The sequence below is a fragment of the Eucalyptus grandis genome, chromosome 2 (genome assembly GCF_016545825.1).
Source record: "Eucalyptus grandis isolate ANBG69807.140 chromosome 2, ASM1654582v1, whole genome shotgun sequence".
Lineage (NCBI taxonomy): Eukaryota > Viridiplantae > Streptophyta > Magnoliopsida > Myrtales > Myrtaceae > Eucalyptus > Eucalyptus grandis.
In genome coordinates, this window is record NC_052613.1 from 3,240,972 (window position 1) to 3,257,885 (window position 16,914).

The 16,914-nt window shown below is 39.1% G+C and overlaps 3 protein-coding genes across 3 annotated transcripts; all 3 read right to left on the reverse strand.

The window, feature by feature from the left end:
• Positions 1 to 1,387: 1,387 nt before the first annotated feature.
• LOC104434286 (transcription factor MYB98) lies at positions 1,388 to 3,217 on the reverse strand. Its single transcript, XM_039306070.1, has 3 exons — positions 3,154 to 3,217; positions 2,627 to 2,906; positions 1,388 to 2,012 (listed from the first exon to the last, which is right to left on the reverse strand). Exons 1-3 carry the CDS (start codon positions 3,215 to 3,217, stop codon positions 1,388 to 1,390), a joined length of 969 nt encoding a protein of 322 aa, XP_039162004.1.
• A 2,801-nt stretch (positions 3,218 to 6,018) lies between these two features.
• Positions 6,019 to 8,042, reverse strand: LOC104434288 (transcription factor MYB98). Its single transcript, XM_010047247.2, has 3 exons — positions 7,546 to 8,042; positions 7,209 to 7,335; positions 6,019 to 6,630 (listed from the first exon to the last, which is right to left on the reverse strand). The coding sequence occupies exons 1-3, from the start codon at positions 8,040 to 8,042 to the stop codon at positions 6,019 to 6,021; spliced, it is 1,236 nt and encodes a 411-aa protein (XP_010045549.2).
• Positions 8,043 to 10,547: 2,505 nt separating this feature from the next.
• Positions 10,548 to 16,549, reverse strand: LOC104418083 (boron transporter 1). Its single transcript, XM_010029310.3, has 12 exons — positions 15,393 to 16,549; positions 15,104 to 15,186; positions 14,832 to 15,024; positions 14,611 to 14,749; positions 14,215 to 14,380; positions 13,810 to 13,976; positions 13,517 to 13,690; positions 13,350 to 13,445; positions 12,591 to 12,728; positions 12,196 to 12,515; positions 11,626 to 11,896; positions 10,548 to 11,057 (listed from the first exon to the last, which is right to left on the reverse strand). Exons 1-12 carry the CDS (start codon positions 15,494 to 15,496, stop codon positions 10,779 to 10,781), a joined length of 2,130 nt encoding a protein of 709 aa, XP_010027612.1. The 5' UTR covers positions 15,497 to 16,549; the 3' UTR covers positions 10,548 to 10,778.
• Between the last annotated feature and the right edge of the window lie 365 nt (positions 16,550 to 16,914).

Below are 16,914 nucleotides of genomic sequence, written 5' to 3' on the forward strand. Positions count from 1 at the left end.
CACCAATGGATATTCTGGTCGCTAGTTTGGTACATCTTTTATGAGGGATTGGAGACCAAAACGTGCATGTTGACCAGGGCGGGGCTGCTTTGGATTTAATGTTAGAGGAATTTGGTTGCTTATGTTTTGACTTCAAGTTGATGTTGGACCCTACTTGACCAACCCAAATAGAATTCTGCAATTACAAGCATGCTCACTCAAATGATGTCTACAGTTCGACCAAAAAAAAATTGTCTGGGGCTTCTTTGGATTTAGCGTTAGAGGATTTTGGTTGCTTATGTTTTGACTTCAAGTTGATGTCGGACCCTACTTGACCAACCCAAATGGAATTCTGCAATTAAAAGCATGCTCACTCAAATGATGTCTACAGTTCGACCAAAAAAAAAAATTGTCTGGGGCTTCTTTGGATTTAACTGTTAGAGGATTTTGGTTGCTTATGTTTTAACTTCAAGTCGATGTTGGACCCTACTTGACCAACCCACATAGAATTCTTCAATTACAAGCATGCTCACTCACATAATGTCTACAGTTCGACCAAAAAAATTGTCTACAGCATATTGATGGCATGCTACATCGTGCTAGTTCTCTTAAGTCTAACGCATGCAGCATTAAAAATCTTTGGACATGCATTGACGATCGACATTTCATTCGAGTCAAAGCTAATTAATTGAAGATTTTTTTTTGATTGGTAATTAATTGAAGATTAGACCATGCAAATTTTGCTCCAAAAAGATTCTGCTAAACATTCCCTACATGGTTGTTATTTTAGGAAAAACGTATCATGTGAATAATTCGTGACATATGATTAAGGCATTGACGAATTTCCTTACCTTTCCGGGTTCGAGACCATCTCCAACATGTATATCTTCTCTTTTTTGAACAGAGTAATAACAGAAAAAAAACTAAAAGCAAATTCCACCCGAGAGTCGATGGTTCTAGTGTGAATCGGCCTGGAACGCTCAAACACGGTTGCCATGGTTCAATTCCTGACTTAAAAACGATCCGATTGGTCGCCCCTATTGTGGAGGATAGGTAAAGAGGTGAAGAAAAAAAATCCAACTTTCACCAAGTCGGACAAATATGACACTTCAAAATTTTTAGAATCTCGAATAAAAATTTAATTAGTCATATCGATCTCATACACGAGGAGTTGAGACGCAACTAATGTTGATTATTATCTTATTCACTTCCTTCCTCAGCGTCCCAAAAATGTCTATTTTGACCATTCGCTCATTATTTTGTGATAACCAAAATGAGCTAGCTAGCCACCTTTCCCTTTTACTTTCTTCTTTTTTTTTGTATTTAATCGAATTCACTTTTTATCTGCCTCTCGGTAATTGAAATTCGTTTGATGAACACCTTTTCGGGGTTCATCTTATCATGGGGATTAAGCATAAATTTGGGTGATCATCTCCACCAGGTCTAGATCCTCGTTTAGCTCTTCAGACTCCAGCAATGAATCCATATCGAGCATTTCCATCCCAAGCTCTTCACCACCACCACCACCATCTTCGACAGTAGCATCAGGTGGACAAGGCAAGTCCTCGAGAAGCGAATCGAGCGCGCAACCCTCTTGAAGTAGCTTCTCATCGAACAACTGTTCCGGTAACTCACCGAACTTGATAATGTTCTGTACCAACCGATCATCGCTCGAGGACGCTGACTTGTTCCTGCTTGCATCGTTGTTGACAGCCGTGGCACGATCACCGCCAGAAGATTGTAGTGGGAACCTCTTGGATGCGCTTAAGTTCAAGCTCTGAATGTATTCTTGCAAGGGAGAGGCTCTCGGATACTTGGAACGCCTCTTTCTCTTAGTGAATTGCCTTCTTTTGGTGGCATTCCAGTGATTCTTGATCGAGTTCTGGGTCCTGTTGGGGAGTCTCTTCGCTATTTCGGACCATTTATTACCAATCTCTGTGTGTGCTTGAATTATTATCTTTTCCTCCTCCTCAGTCCATGTCTCTTTCTGCGGAATCACAAATTTTTCGGATATAGTGGAACGAAAATAAGCCCTGCATGCATCATATGTATGAACACAAACCAATTTCTCGATGCAAAAAAGGTTAATGTGTCACCCTAAGTACAGAAAGATTCATCTCCGATGAACATATAATCCAGTAACTGACTTTCTCACATTATACTCATGCAACTAGACCTAAAATCACCCAATCTTCACCACTTCCTAAAAAATTACAAGAACAGTAAGTTGTCATATAATATATAGCATAACCTACAGAGAAGTTGCTATTTTATGCGAAGTTGATTGGGTACCGAAAAAGTCGAATTGCTGTTAGCCTTGAACTTTCTTTTTGCAAATGGTTTGGCACTTAATATAGACGGAAACGGACGTAAGAGAACCTTAATATTAGGTCTCAGATGGTTGTGCCATCTCTCTCTGCACTGCTTCCCTAGCCGACCGGGCAACATTTGAGAAACGTAAGACCACCTTGACAATCCAAATTGTTCCACCAGTTGAGTCAGAAGCCTACGACATGAGAAGTTTAACAAAACTGATGTTGGATTATGCCCATAGACGAAATTCCATTTCCAAAAGCAGAAAACGAGAATTAACAAGAGAGATCAGGAAAAAAGAAACCGTTTGGAAAATGCACAATGTATTCTCTACCAGTCCTCTTGAGCTGTCCATTGTCCCTTAGATGCTTGGGATCTCTTACAAACTTCACACGTCCTTCGCGCTGACAAAGACGACACCTCCTTGCTCATGCTCGTAAAATTATTCTTGTAATACCCATATTCGTCACTAGTGCGAGACACCTCACCGGAAGCGACAAAATTCACGGGGTCGACATTCTGCTGAAAATCGAAGAACATATGACTTGTATCGTATTTGCTTGCAGTGTCGATCCCTCCAACTTCGAAATTGTCCATGACAACACCTTGCCCATCTGTAAATTGTTTACACTGAAACAGCAAATCAAAATTCGCCGAAGTACTGTGTAAATAAACATCGGAAGGTCGAAACATGTTATTTGTTTCTCGTATGCAAGATCTGAGGGAGACCCACTTAAGAAAAATTGTTCCACTAGGTGAAAATCTTGCAAGAAACTCCTTTTTAACGTAACTGACGTGGCAAGGGTGGTTTCATTACGTCTCATGCAGGGTTTGAAGCAGTTATCGGACGGGTATACTTGCCTGTATCAGACAGGGATACTTGGTGGGAGGCAAGATCTTCATCGAGCTTTGTCTGAAACTCCATGACAGCTGGGGGATTGGAGAGACCACATTCGATGACCAACTGACATTCGAGTCCTTAAATTTCCAAGCATGCTCGCTCAGGAGAGTCGTCACACATAATTTACCTCTTGTAAGTTATGACAGATGTCTACTACTGTTTCTACACCTTTAACGCACGAGCACTAAAAGCTGACATTAACTATATTTAAGTGTTCTAACTTGCGTTTACCATCCTCTTGTTGGAGTCAAATATGCGGATAGGAATTCTCTAATTAAATAAGGCCTTTGACGGAGGACAAATCAACGCATTGAGTTTCAACTGCTATAAAGTACTCTCCTCTTTTTTATCCTTCTTTTCTTCTCTTTTTGTTTTTCATCTTTCGCTCTTTCCTCCTTTCTCCTTTCTCCTTTGTTCAAACAACTCCTCCATTTCCATTCGCGGCTCACCTATCATCAAACCTCCCTTCAAGTCACCGCTCAGGCAATTGCTGTCACCTCCGTCAAAATTCAGTGTTGATTTTAGTAAAAATTTAAATTATTAAGTGAAAGCGTGTTTAAATATTGAAATGCCCTGCATTAGACATATATTAGACTTTAGGCTAAGCCTAAAGCATGGAAATATGATCCGAAAAGATTTAAACTCAGTTCTTCTACTCTAATATCATGTGAGATTTAACAAGATTAGTGTCGATTATTTTAAAATTTTAATCTATTAGGTGAATACATGAATTAATATATAAATATTCTAACAAACACCACCCCACCCCACCCCCTCTAAACGCACACACATGCAGAGATCGTGACCAACTATCTAAGGTTTATTGGCCTCAAGGGTGTTGTGATTTGGCGCACAATCATGCAAAAATCGAGAATAAGAGCGAAAAAGAGAATTTAAGACATAAGATTTTATCTTGATTCACCCTTAAACTAAGGCTACATTTAGTGGATGATTACATTATAATTATATCATACCTCTCTGTTACATTCCTCAATTACAAGAGAAAAGAAATTACATATATCCCATAATTTATTTATGGGTCCAAGCCAAAACTACTAATAGCCCCCTCGATTCCCTCCTCCCCCCACTCCTGGGCGGGCATAACATCATGCCAAAGCTTGAGCCTTTACACATAGCAACCACTTTAGTCACTCACAATCCTCCTTAAACGGCAAACCAAACTTTCAATAAAAATGAGCTCAAACTATAAAAACCCTCTGACCGCTTAGGAGCGCTGCCTCCATGACCCCCGCTTGCTCACCAAGGAGCGAAACCCCTATGCCATCCTATCAATTGGGGAATATGAATTATACTCCAACAAAGGGACTCGAATTGCCTCAACCTTCTAGTCATGAGTGATCAGCATGCCAAAGAGGAAGGAGAGAGGAATTTTGGAATCTGTCATCGATGGTGGCAGGGCATGGAGCGAGGGACAATTGTGGCTACAAGCGGCCCGGGATGACGATGGAGTTGGAGAGGGAAGAGTGATATTTAGGATTTTTTAGATTTATATGATATCAACAATTTGTTAGGAACATTTTAGCCATTTTGAGATATTTTGAAATCGGTTTCCTTGTTAATTATGTAGGAGTTCTGTCAACTATGTTGATAACTCAAACAATTAGATAAAGGCTTCTTCTTTTTTGGAGATAAATAAAGGGGTAGAGCTTGAAATCACATTATTATTCTCCTGATAAAATATCATCAAACCGATCCCCTAGTAACAAAGGAAGATCAATCGGTGGCCTATCTAATACATAATTATCACCCACATTGTTGGCTTTGATAACCCAATTTGCTACTTGATCTACACATGCGTTTCCTTTTGTATAACTATGTTGAAATTACTTGAGCATATTTACAATTTAAGAAATGAGTGTGTTATCAAAATGAAGCAACAATGTTAATTTTTGAAGCAAAGAAATGGCTGCTTGCGAGCCTGCTTCCACAATATGTTGGATAATACCTAAAGAAATTGCCAATTTGAGACCCCAGAAAATTCCCCACAGTTTTGCTTTAAGTGAAAAACACACTCCTATTGTTTACGTGAACCCAACAAGCCATTTTTAAATAATCCAACACTCTCTTTTAGAGGTGTTGATTGGATTTTTGTCTAAATTACTAATTGGCAAGAAGCCTGATAAGATTTATACTCTGGATCTTTGTGCCTACTAAAAACTACTATAATAACCTAAGTTGTTAGATAAAGACAATGTGTTTTTATATTTAAATATTCTAACACGACATTTTATTGAATGACATATAAGATTTAATAGTTCATCATATATTAATCACACATAATGCATGTCCTATTTAAGTGCTTAAATTCATGGATGCACACGACGACAGGCCATATGTAGTTATCTCTTTCCTTCATGGCCACGAAATTGCATGCATCTTAGGAGCCTCATATAGACCCTTCCATATAAATACAAAGTTTTGTTCAGCTAAAACGATACCCCCAATAATATAAAGTAAAATAACGCATTGGTCCAACAAGTATCATAAAAATACTCAACATTCAATAATAATCCCGACTTGAAGTTATACAAGTAATACCCTACAAGCAGGTGAGCAACTGTCGACCTTCATTTTTTCTCCTCGACTTTCCTCGACTGTTCCTCTCTATGATAAAATAATAAATAAAAATGCAGTTTCGTCCAAATAATTCTTCAATCTTTCCCATTTTACCCACAAAATCTCTCTCTCTCTCTCTCATTAGCTGAAAAGCTAGATAAGCCCTTTTATCAACATTTTCTCATCATCTTCTTTGTGGGACCAATCTTTGAATAGAAGAAATTTAGTTACTTTTTCTGATTAGAAATTTAAAGAGTATTAACCTGAGACATCATTTCCACAAGGTCTAAGTCCTTCTTTGGTTCTTCATCAGGTTCCATCAAGGGATCCATATCCAGCATTTCCATGCCATACCCTTCATCACTAACATGAGTAGCATCAGGTGGACAAGGCAAGTCCTCAAGGAGAGAATCAATGGTACATCCCTCTTGAAACAACTTGTCGTCGAATGACAACTCCGGGACTTCGTCGAACTCAAAGTTTGGCACCAACCGGTCGCCCGAACAAAAGTCCATTATCTCCAGCCTTGGCTCATCGGATGTTGGGTTGCTCGAGCTCGCATCGTCGTCGTCGTTTGCCACAATGGCACAGTCACCGCTGCCGGCAGAAGACTTTCTAGGGTTTTTTGCGGATGCACTCAAGTTCAAGCTCTTGATGTAGTCTTGCAAGAGGGAGGCTCTTGGGTACTTGGACCGGCACTTCCTCTTGGAGTATTGTCTCCTCTTAGTGGCATTCCAGTGGTTCTTGATGGAGTTTTCGGTCCTTCCGGGGAGTCTCTTGGCAATTTCGGCCCACTTGTTGCCGATTTCCGAGTGTGCTCTAATCAATATCTTGTCTTCTTCCTCACTCCATGTGTCCTTCTGTAGAATTACAAGTTTTTTGGGTGTAATGGAACATAATAACTCATGCATGGTTTCATATATGAATCTTTCTATTAGAAATGCAGAGAACATCAAATTATGTCATTAAAATTTTTGTTTTTCTTTTCCTTTCAAAATATTTTATCTTTTATATGGTCTGGTGGGAGGTTTGTGAAACTAGACGTTGGCTTATAATTTCCATTCATTTGACAGAATGTCAAAAGCGAGTTTGCATAGGGACTTCGAAGGATGATACTCCCTCCCTCATAGTATGCCACAATATATATAATCACAAATTGAAGTCACCCTAATCTTCAAAAAGGAAACAAAAAATCCATAAAATTTGAGCTTATATTGACATGCTGAGAAGATCGAAAGTTCATAAAATATGGATTTGTTCTTAATGTCAAACTTATTATTAATACAATTTCTCTTCACAGACGAGCAAGCAATGATACACAATGCATTTATCTATCTATAAGCTCAGCTTTCTTTGATTGAAAGAATGAATAAGGAGTTATAATAGCTGGTGAGGGAAAGCAAAAGTAGATAATAAAAAAATGACAGTGAAAGAAAACCTTAATATCGGGTCTTAGATGGTTATGCCATCTCTCTCTGCACTGCTTTCCGATCCGACCAGGCAACATCTGAGCAATGTGAGACCACTTTCTTAATCCAAATTGTTCCACCAGTTGAATCAGAAGTCTGCATTTGCATTTGAACGACATGAGTTTAACAAGATTCATGCGTATCGGGTTTATATTCATATTCATATCAGCGTCCATCAAAACTGGGGGGAAAACACTCGGTCTAACACGATATCATAATATTAAATCAAACCAGGAACTGAACGAAAACCTATTAAACTTTTGATAAGAAAATGGGGAAATGTGTGGGAGATCATGTTACTCGAACCTGTCCTCTTCGGTTGTCCACTGTCCCTTGATTACATGGGGTCTTTTACGAGTTCTTCGCGATGAGGACGCCTTACTCTTATTCACGAGACTTTTCTTGTAATACCCATTTCCAGCGCTAATGCAAGAGACCTCGTCCGGGACCACGAAGCTCACAGGCTTGATATCTTGATGATAGTCTCCCAACATATGGCTTCGACCAGATTCATTCATCATATTGGCTGTCGTCACAGCCATCAAGCTCCCTTCAACTTGAAAATTGTCCATGACAAGGCCGTGCCCGCCATTTTCGGCAAAAGGCTTGTCCTCGTACACATCAAGATCTGTAAAAACTTTGTAAGGGTAAAGATCGAAAGGGTCGAAAGATGCGGTTTGCTTGTTGAGTGCGTGATTGGAGGATGACTCGCCGATGTAAAACTGATCAATATGGTTAAAATCTTGCAGAAAATTGCCCTTCGTCGATGAAACAGTGCCGAAGGCGGTTTCCTTATTTCTCATGCACGGTTTGATGCAATTATCAGACAGGTAGGTTTGGTGGAGGCAAAATCTTCATCAAGCTTCGAGTGAAAATCCATGAGGTGTCCAAAATGATAGATGGCTGGTGATGTCTGCGAGCGATCAATCATGATTCATGACCAAAACGTGCATGTTGAGCAGACTGGGCTCATTTGGAATTGACCTTGGAGAGGATTTTGGTTGCATAAGTTTGACTTCAAGTTTATCTTGGACCGTTCTTGACAAAGCCATATGCTCCCTCAAATAACGTCAACAACATATATATGGCAAGCTACCTAGTTCTTTTATGTCTCTTATTAATGTCTGATACTTATAATGCGTAACGTGTGCAGCAATAAAAGCTCACATTAGTGGCATTAAAAATCTTTCCCATGCATCAATGGCTATCTACTTTGAGTCAAAGCTAATTAATTTACTGGTTATTGTCCGTGACTTTGATGAAACCAGTTGTTTCAAAATATCGCAAAACTTGTTTATCTCTAGAGATTCATAAGGTTCCGCTAGAGAGAGCTTAGGATTAAATTGCTAGGTCTTTGGAAATTCCCTAATTCATTTGAGAACCTGATTGAAGAAGACTTGAACTTTGGAATCTGTGGATCCAATGTTTGAAGTTATTCCGGTGTCTTTTTAATGATTTAAAAGAGAAAGTGACACAAATGTCTCTGAAATTTGGTCCAATATACAATGTAGTCCATGAATTTTTAATTTTTTTATTGTAGTCCATGACCTTTAGCCTAATGTGAACTTTCAATAAGTTTAATATGGTCCGTGAACTTTTGGATACATTTTCAATCTAATCCATAAACTAGCTATCGCTGAACTTATATTAATGTAAAGATAGGACTAACTTAACATTGTACCAAAAGTATTGGGTACACATTTAACAAATTAAAAGTTTAGGGATGGCATTGTACATTAAGTTTAAGTTCAAAAACCACATTGAACATCAAGTCAAAGTTCAAAGACTCTTTGTGTCATTATCTAGATTAAAAACAAAGAAGTTGAATATATGACTTATTTGACTCCAAGGTGACTCAAGTCTCAACTAAGAAGTAATCTTTTATAGTCACCCTTCCGATTTGCAATTGAAGAGGGCTGTTTGTGACCTTCCAATTTAACAAGGAAAAACCGAGGACCAAAAGATTATGAGAGATAGCGAAGAAAAGCATCCATTTCTATCTATGGGGTCGTTAGACAAGCCCCTTGGGACATCCCTAAGGTCTTTCCAAATGACTCAATTAAAGGACATCTTTATCTTTTTCTCGTAGACGCCTCATTAAGCAGATTACTTTGTATCGATCCAAAACAAATTAAAAATTAACATTCATTTTAATTTTTTTTTTAATTTTATGCAAAGTTTTGATTTAATTCATTTTCATCTTTTAAACTTCACATTGGGAAAAAAAATAATGATTTTATTCCAACACATCTTTTAAGAGAACCTTTTTATATTTCATTTGGTCGTCATTAAGTGCATATGAAAAACAATTATTAAGAAAAAGCTTGGCGGCGATAGCTACAGTTAAAACAAAAGTTTATAAATATTTGATTTTGTCAAAAAAAAGTGTTGGTGTCTTTTTTTTTTTTTTCTTTTTAATGACATTAGTCCATAAATTTGCTTGATAATGTGGAAAAAATAGGTTTTCTAGAAAATTCTTTTTTAAAGAAAACTAATACGTATAGTGGTAGGATATAAAAGGAAAATTCGTGCGTTTAATATGCATGGTGATGCCCACTTAACAATTTTCAATAAAAAGACATGTTATATTCTCAATATGAAAATTATATCAAGCTTGAAAAAAATAAAGAAAAGTGATTACTTTTAGAGTTCGTCGCTTTAAAATTCAGTTGAACGATTAGGGCACTTTTGTCTCTTTCTACTAATGGGGTTGAAATAGTCCCAGCCAAAAGAAAATCACTTAAAAATCAAACAATGTGATCCAAAAAATGAATCTAAAAATTGATTACTTGGATTCTGCAAGTGAGGTTCTTCAAATTATGATACATGTTTGGATCAAACACATGCATTTGAATGGAAAGGCTCATCTCATTTCATATAAAGAGAATGAGTTTTCAGTGAGTGAACATAATGTTTCGAATGAGGGCCCGATAAGAAGTACAAAAATTATGGTTCTCGCAAGGAGATGCGTAACTGCTGTGCTACCATGGAAGAATTGACGATTCATGAAAAGAGGACTTGGAAGATCTTCAATCACAAAGAGAAATGTAGAAATCATCTCCATACAAATTGATCTACCAGTCATCAACTTTTCGTCCACATAAATGCGGAACACCCTTCTTCACAGATAAATAAGATAAAGAAAGGAATGTAGAACATGTGCCCAGCGTCGTCTGAGAGAAACGGAATTTCTCCAGATTAAGTAAAACATGTTCTGATTTGATACATTAGAATGGCAAATGTTGCGTTGTTTCGCATAAAGAGATATGAGTCATCGGCGGATGAAAATTGCACTTCAAACGGGGAGGTTTGGACAAGGATGTAATAGAAAACATGAAATGTTCGGAACCGGGCGGGAGATCTGCAGTTTTATGTTGTGTTTTAGATTATACCGGGAAAGGCGACACTAGACATACATCACCTTTACAAGTTAGTGCCAGAACAGAACTTGAAAACATATATGATCAGTTACAGAAGCTTTTAGCACGTGACTACCGACCCCCTCGAGCACCATTGATGGCAAGCTACATTATCTCTTTCTAATTTGAAGACGAACCGTAAGTGTTCTTTCCAAGCGATGATGGTCCAGGACTGTGAGTTTGCTTTTCCACAACTGCCTTACCGGTAAAATTCGGGCTGAATGCCCTCTGTGACATCCGTGGGCTTAAAGCAGGTTTTATATCGTCGGTCGAGCTCGGGGTCGAACTAGTTATCTTTGGACTATGAGTCCGGCGGACCTCACCACGGCTTCTGGTGATCATTTCATCAAGAATTTCACCACTATTAATGTCTGTACTTCTTGTAGGAATTTCTTGATCCTGTTTCATAAACCAAAAGCAAAGCATGAAGCATCACCATGGAAATCTTTTTACAATTTCAATCATGCAGTCGGTTTATGGGGATAATTCTAGATGTACCAAGGCTGGTTTATTCAATTGCTATACTAGGGATACAACAGATTTCTTTTTTATTATTGAACCCACTTGTTCAAAAGTCCATTTTAACCTGCAACATCATTTTGGATACTAAATAGCACATCAGTCTTAAGATACCAAGCAATACTCTAGTTTATATCATCAAAGAAACAAGGGGGTGATTTTTAAAGTGGTATATCCCAAAGGGATTAGGTGCATGTCCCATTTGACCAAATAGAGGCATGCCCATCAACAGCTATATCACTTTATTTTTTCAGAACAAATTCATACAGCCGTGAAGCGAAAATGCAGTCATGCAAATGCTTAAAGATGATCTAGATTAGCATTAGCCTCAACAAGCAATAGGAATAAATTCCTACTGGAAAGTAAAATGGTTTAAGGCATATTTTAATGCTATGTCCATTTTAGATCTGCTAACAGAAAAGACAAGAATGAGGTCTTGACAGCTTACTTCAAGTGGCATATTGAAGGGAATGGCAGGGGCTTCCTCATATTCTGCAGCATCCAGGTCTTGAAGATGAGCTCCTTTAAAAAACTTGGGAAGGAAATACTGCCTTACCGGAACGAGAAGCATAATTAAAAGTGGGAACAGGACTCCAGCTATTGGAATCCATGTAATCCCAAAGCACAGGAGCAAGTAAGTTGTCTGGAACAAAGTGAAAAAGGCAATTGTTTTGAAGGGCACAGTCTCGATAAATGTTGCATGGTACTTCTCCAGAACCCTGCCAAATTAGAAGATGAACCATTGCTTCTTATATACATTCAAGATTCTAATAGTAATGATAATCATACTAATAACATGCAGAAGAAAGCCTAATGATGACAAAGCCACTCAACTCAATCAGTGAAAAGATGGATGTTTTTTCTTCAATGTTTCCGAAAACCAAAGCTAGATAACAAGTTCGTACTACTTCTACATTTGGACTAGAGAGAGAGAGAGAGGGAGAGAGAGAGAGAGAGAGAACACTTGAAACCTAGATGCCATTGCTGAAAGCTCTACAGGGCAGAATCAGGTGCTTACTTGTATCTTCGACTTGGAGCTGTAAAGAGTAACAAGATCCTCTCCCAGAATTGATTCCCAGGCAAGCTTTCAATGGCCATGAAAGCAAAGTAGCCCCAAAGAACGGATGATGGGATTTTCTTTAACAAAGGCATTGCAGCAACACAACCACCAACCATCAGTGCCTGCAGCAGATTGCTAAGGCGCTGTTCTTTGACTTCAACCGGTAAAAGATCATCAATATCCTTATCCACATCAAAAATAGTCTCATCAATGGGAGCATCGATGTAACCAGTACTTGAGGCCAGCTGGATTGTTGAGTCTTTCAGCTCTTTCAGCCCCTATACCCGTCACAAAGTGAGTCTTACCAAAAGCAGGGGAAATTATCATTCAGAAGATCAGGCAGATGAGTTCACCAGCATAGGAGGCATTTGATAGGCCAGGGGAGTCTGCATTTCATTGTAGGCTTCTTGCATATTTCTGTATAGCTGAACAAGATTTGAATTCCTCCTCATACTATTCCGGGCTGTTGATGTTAGCTTATTCCGTAGAAGCTGTTTTGAATAAGTGTTAGTCGCAGCATGATAGATCTTTAAGAAGACAGAATAAACAAATGGAAACAAGAACTTATCATAAATCAAATATCAACATTTGATCTCAAGCAATATATTCTACAATTGAGTATGCAAAGGACAGAAAAGTAGAACATGCCCAACTCCTTATCAAGCTCTCTTAGGCACATTATAGCTGTAAGCCTACAACAATTGAGACAGTATCCACAAGTTCGAGGAATATTGTAGGTGATTCTAAGCAGCATAAGTGCGTTTAATGCCCTGAGAAAATGACTTCACTTCAGCAGTAAGTTGTATAACAATATGCTATGCCATAAATCTCTTATAGTTATGCCTGGCTGATTACTGAATTGCTTGGCTTCCCAGCTAAAGGCCGAGTTTTTTATATCCTCAAGTTCCATCCAAAAACAGGATGCAGGCCCGACTTTGATTTTGGTCAGCATCTTAAATAAAACAACTACAAACATGCCCAAGAAATATTCCTTTAGCCAGTTATGAGAAGCAAGAGAATCTTAATATTGATGACAAAATTCCTTTTTGAACTACTTAATTCCTTAACTGCCGTGTATTTATTCATCTCATTAGCAAAGTTCCAAGAATTACCTGATGTTTCAGGGTAGCTAAACTTTTTGTATGCATTGGAGATTGTGGAATCACACCATTGGAAGGAGGAATGCCAATAAGACCGCAGAGGATAGTCTGGTGGGAACCCAACAGATTAAAAGGAGCAAATGGAACTGTCACAAAGCTGGAGAGGAGGTATCACTCACCAAGAAACCCAAAAGGAGGAGGTCATAATGATAAGAGGATGGTTTCTTGAGATTAAACTCCTTCTGTTGGGCAAGTTGAGAGGCAACACTGTGATCAAAATAATAAAGCACAGCTATCATAGTTGCTGGGATAAATGCTCCAACTATATATAGAGGTGGCACATTCAACATTTCCTGTATACAAGAAAGCATGATTTCTGGTCAATACAGGATTCAGTTCATAAATCCTTCTTCCTGGACAACAGGCGAAAATGAAAAGTTAAACACCGCAACAGATGCATGCTGGAATGCACCTTGACAACTGTCCAGTTTGAATATGCCCCAGGAGACCAGGGATTTGGACTAAAAAGTCGTCTAGGAATCCCCCTTGGGACATCTCTAACCGGAATATATGACACAGCTGTCCAGACAAGAACCATAAGTGGGACACCGTAGTCTGCAATGAATCCTCGTAACCACCCTAAAAAGATAATCACATATTGTTAGTAAAACTCATTAGATCTAAAATTGTACTTGCTTCAGATAGAAGAGTGTCTGCTCCCATGGCGGCAACTCCCCATTATAGAAAAACCTAATTCCAAATATTTACTATAACCATGTATAGCATATTAAACAATCATAATTAGGAAGTATTTTCAACATTTCAATAATGTACCTCTTTCAGTGGATTCTTAAAGAATTTATGCAAGGCTACATACCAGTTCCATAGCGCCAAGAACGAGCTTTGCGGCTCCTGAGTGCTGTAAGAAGGAGACCAAAGGACAAGACCAGAGCAAACATTCCATTGCCAAATCGCCAAGATGGTAATAGAGCAGCTTGATTAGGATTTTCTCTCTCAGGGATGCCAAACTCCTCTATAACTCCCTGCACCATTGGATTCATAAATTAGAGACATTTACAGTCTGTCAAAGACATCTAGTGCTCACTAGTGTACCAGTAGACCCATATAAAGATGTAAGTAAAGAAGCCATGAGTTCAATTGAAAAGCTATCTTCAGAGGGCCCTCCAAGGACATATTGGTAAACACAAACAATTAAGAATTTCTCGCAGTTATATTTATTTTTCAATATTGAAAAATGATTAAGCATACTCACTCGAATAGCCTGCTGCATAAAGAGCATAGCAATTAGCAGACCAAATAATTCTCCAGCAATCCTCGTAAATCTATTGATTATAGAGCATGCACCCAGAACGGCCAGTAAAAAGAGCAAAAGAGCGGTCCATACACACACCCTATAAGAAAACGCCATAACAGAGAAGTTCAGTAATGTCACTTTTAAAAACTTTTAATTTCGGAATTGGCAGAGTATATTACCATCCTGTCCAGGCAAGGAAGAGCTGCTGGCCCAAATCCTTTCGGTCTTTCACAAAGTCAAACATGAACGTATACATTAAGACAGTTGGTTCAGCAACCCCCAGAATGAGAAGTGGTTGTCCCCCCACGAGTGAGTGAATGACACCACAGAGTGCAGTAGATGAAAGAGTTTGAACTGCAGTAAGGGTTCCATCTGCAAGACACAATTCCATGTGCTGCCTTAGGCCAAGAAGCAAGAAAGGACGTAGACAATTGAGGAAAATTTATTGTACCAGTGTTTCTTTCCAACTGCTCCCCAAATGATATGACTGGAATGGCAGAGGCAAAGAATATGTAAGTCGTCGGCGCCAAGATTCTGATGGGCAAAGAAAGGTCGATCAGGAAAGCTTCAATAAGCATTAAAGACAATAACACGTAGAAAGTATCCATCATATCTTTGCACTTAGATCAGCAATATTTTGTCAAGTATGCTGACCAAATTCCTCCATGTCCATAGTTTGTACAATTGTGAATTAAGATGCTATTTCCACTCTGCCGTAAAATGGAAAAAAGCTCATGTACCTGATACCGGCTTTGATACCACCTGTCCAATCTTGCTTGTAGCACAGAAGTCTTGCTCTAAGGTCATTCTTGATCCCACGAAAGGGAACAAAAGTCTCTTCCATGGTTAATGGAGACTATGAAGAGTGTTACACCTGACTTTTTATTATGTTGACACTCGAATACAACAGGTTAGGAATTATGCTACAGGCTGCTATTACAGTTTTCACATGAGCAAAAACAAAGAAACTACAGAAGAATAGACTAGGACATCATAGTGATAATTTAACTGTGTGAAAGAGCTACAAAGAATATTTCCTCCTCCCGTAAGTACCCAGCAGAGGATTCATGTATGAATGAATGAATTAAGGATGTTTTTACATGATTGAGGATAGGTAATAAGAATCCGCGATAAGATTGGCTAACTTTGAATGACGTAAGAATCGAATAGACAGGATGGAACTATTTCAGTTCCATTTCCTCTAGCTACAGCAAAACTAACGAAGGGAATCCATGGAGGACGGGGTAAAAGGAGATCTAATTAGCAAAGAGAAGAGGACCTTCTCCAAATAAGACACATTTAGCGACCGACTTCGATAAGCATCACATCCTACGTCTCAAGAAAGCTTCCAATCAATCAGAGAGCCACCCAGGAAGTGAGCACAAGGATTACCAAGTGCAGGGTAAATGCCAAGGAACCGTTTACATGGCGCACAATCAAAAAGCTTTACCTCGCAACGACCACGATCAGGAGCCAATTCTAGAAGGTCCTAAGAGCTAAAACACAATCTGAACTAACGGAAAGCCATGACCAGAGCGGAATTACAGGCGACCGGAGGGAGCCTAACGCTCGAAACCCAGAACGCAGCGGAGCTAACGAGATTGCATGATGACCGAGAACACCACAGCGACCGGTCAACGAAATTCAGAGGAAACGGGCATTCAAAGTCCAGCAAAAAGACGGCACAGCAACGTCGGAACACGAGTTACATTACTCACAAAAGCGGGAAAACACGATGCAGCAAGCGAAACAGTCACATGCTCGGATGATGTATGTGTATATATAGCCAAGGCTAAAGAACCAGGACCCAGCAAAGGAGCGACCCACTAGAGCAAAATGCGAGGAGGGAGAGGGAGAGGGAGAGAGAGAGAGAGAGATTTCAGGCGTGAGATGGAAACTGTGCGATGACTGGACATTAAATAACGCCCCTCCCACCCCCTCCAGTACAACCACCAATAATACAAAGCAAAACTCTCTCTCTCTTACATCACTCTCTGCGTGAGGACGACTGGAGAGAGAGAGAGAGAGAGAGAGAGGAGGGAGACGACAATGGTAAGCTAATAGCTGAAGGTGACCAGAGTTTGGCAGTTCCACGGAATTTGTCTTCTTTTTTTTTTTTTGGTGGAAGAGAGAGAAAGAGAAGATGAAAAGCTGTTTTTTTATTGGACAGAGAGGGGAGAAAACACAAGTTTATTCGGATGATCCGATTGCTGCTGATTCGGACAATATTATAACGAGGAAGGAGAGAGATTAGGTATGCCT